Genomic DNA, 2,364 nt, shown 5'->3' on the forward strand with positions numbered 1-2,364 from the left:
CTTGTACTTTTACTCAAGTATCACTCTGAGGTACTTTATACAACACTGTAAAATGGGTATAATCTGGTTGACGTGCGGAGCAGCTCTGAAGACAGAAATCATTTGGTTTGTAAGGAGGCGACACGTCAGGAGTGATGACATCATGAGGACATCTGACCACCTGAAGGGAAACATTCATACTGTGCAGTGATCATACCGAACCCACAGGTCCTCTGATCCACCTGTAGGACTCTGTGGACCCACCACCACATGAGTGTTGGTTCTGCAGAACCCCATGTGACCGGGCCAGCTGGCTCTGACTGCTCCCATCCAGGCCCACAGAGGGGCCACACCCTGCTGACCTGGACCATCAGGGTTTCTGTCCTGTGCTGACACCTGATCTGAAGTTTTACCTTTCAACACGTGTAGCATCATTTGACTTCAAACACTCGGAATTTGAATTTTTTTCATCTTTCCACTTTAAATCTTTGCATTAAGCTGAAAAAACTAAATGTGTTTTTGTGAATTTGCATCCAAACTGTTTGCAACCAAAAAACTAAATAAATGAAGTATTTTGAGCTGAAGAAGCAGGTGAAAACATTAAAAAGATTAAAACTCGTTTTGACTCACTAAACCCAAACTAATTGCAACAAAGTTAGGTTCTGTTGAGTTTTACTGTGTGAGACACAAAGTAAAGCCCGTCCTGTAAGCTGGACTCACGTTGGTGGACCCCGGCACCACACCCGTCCCTCCTCAGGTGTGACGCTCTCAGTGACCTCGAACATGAAAGAAGTGTAAAGATCAGACAGAGAAGGCTCTCACCTGGTAGACCATCACTTTAAAGTTTCGTCTCTTGAGCAGCTCGGCTTCGTTGCTCTCCAGTCTCTTGATCTGGCCCCCTTGCTTCTCCAGCGTGGCCCGGACCGTCTTGACGTTGACGCTCACCTTGCGTACCTTCTCCATCATCTTGTTGACGCTGTTGGACGTGGTGCTGTGGCTCTTGGTCAGTTTGGTCAGCTCTCCTTGGATGTTGGTCACAGAGCGCTCCATCTCCTGCTGCCTGGTCTCCAGGCCGTTCTGGGTTTGCTGGATCTGGTCCACCGCCCCAATGATCTTGTCAAGCAAAGACAAAATCGTGGCCCCATTTGCCAGAGGATCCTGCTTCCCTGCCTCGTCCTTGTCCTCGTTGGTGTCCTCCTCATTGGACTGGTCCTTCTTGGCTGCAGAGAGGACATCGTCTTCATCATCTGAGGGCGGGAGGTTGACCTCGTCGTCGGAGACTTCAGTCAGGGTTTGAGGTCCCAGCTGGGAGATGGAGAAGTCCAGTTCTTCCACGGCTGCCATTCTAACAGGTTTGTAACAACTTTCTGAACTTCAGGACTGTTTGCTTCTTCTCTTGATTCACCTTCTTTACCCTTCCTGTTTTTTCCAACAGATGTGTTTCTTCACGGCATACAGCCACAGCTCTTCCTCTTCTCAGTGTGTCTGAAGTCCCTGCAGTCGGACCAGTTTGTGAGGGGAGACGAGCAGTGCCAGAGACCAGCACCTCTGCACTCAAATACCAGAGCAGGCAGAAAACCCCAGGATCAAGCTACAGCCTACAGGGTATTTTCTCTTCAGTCCTTTTTCCACTGCACGCTCCCTCTCCTCAAACTCCTCCCTCTTCTCCTCCTGTTTGAGCTCCAGCCTTCAGCTCGGCCCCTCCATGATCCACCCCCCCACAGCCGAGCCTGGTGCTGTGGACATGGCTGGAACTGTTAGCTTGTGTACAAGCTGAGGCAGAGCTGTGGAGGAATGTTGAGCTTCATCTCTTCCTCTCTGTTCCTCCTGCTGCACAAAGTGTGAGACATGAAGCCGAGGCAGGGCCTGGTCACAGACAGCAGGCAGACAAAAGGTTTGTTTTGACCCACCGCCCAGTCAGTCTTCATCCTCCCAGTGAGTTTTTAACAAACCAGTAGAGGAGACGGATCCCCAGCACACGTTCTGAGGGGATCCTGCAAGGTCTTTGTTTAACTTTGGTGTCAAAATGAATATCTGAAGAACCAATGGACACATTTTATTGTTCATTTAAGGAAATAATCATTGCAACTCAACAAGGGACTAACTTTTAGAATCAACACAATTCAAGATGGCCGCCACACTCAGTCGATCTAAAGAACTGATGAAAGGCTCTGAGTCATCAGTTTGTTGTAGCAGAGACTGATCGGTTTCTGATGGCTCTCAGTTTTTTTACTTTTCACACCTGTTATTATTTCTGTTTGCAACAAATTGTGTTTCACCATCAGTTTCACATTTAAAGAGTCAGTATCATGTAAAATCAACTTTTTTGAGTTTTATATCATGTTATAATGTTATACTCTGATAAAAACCTGTCCAAAGCCTTGC

The 2,364-nt window shown here is 47.6% G+C and overlaps 1 protein-coding gene across 1 annotated transcript in view; it reads right to left on the bottom strand.

Annotated features, from left to right (window-relative positions):
- The window catches only part of cavin1b (caveolae associated protein 1b), a 29,403-nt gene extending 27,769 nt beyond the window's left edge, over positions 1 to 1,634 (bottom strand). The window contains exon 1 of the mRNA XM_014029111.1: positions 802 to 1,634. Coding sequence (XP_013884565.1) covers positions 802 to 1,323 — 522 coding nt within the window. The 5' untranslated portion in view covers positions 1,324 to 1,634. The remainder of the gene's footprint in view (positions 1 to 801) is intronic.
- Between the last annotated feature and the right edge of the window lie 730 nt (positions 1,635 to 2,364).

The sequence above is a fragment of the Austrofundulus limnaeus genome, unplaced genomic scaffold (genome assembly GCF_001266775.1).
Source record: "Austrofundulus limnaeus strain Quisiro unplaced genomic scaffold, Austrofundulus_limnaeus-1.0 Scaffold856, whole genome shotgun sequence".
Classification (NCBI taxonomy): domain Eukaryota; kingdom Metazoa; phylum Chordata; class Actinopteri; order Cyprinodontiformes; family Rivulidae; genus Austrofundulus; species Austrofundulus limnaeus.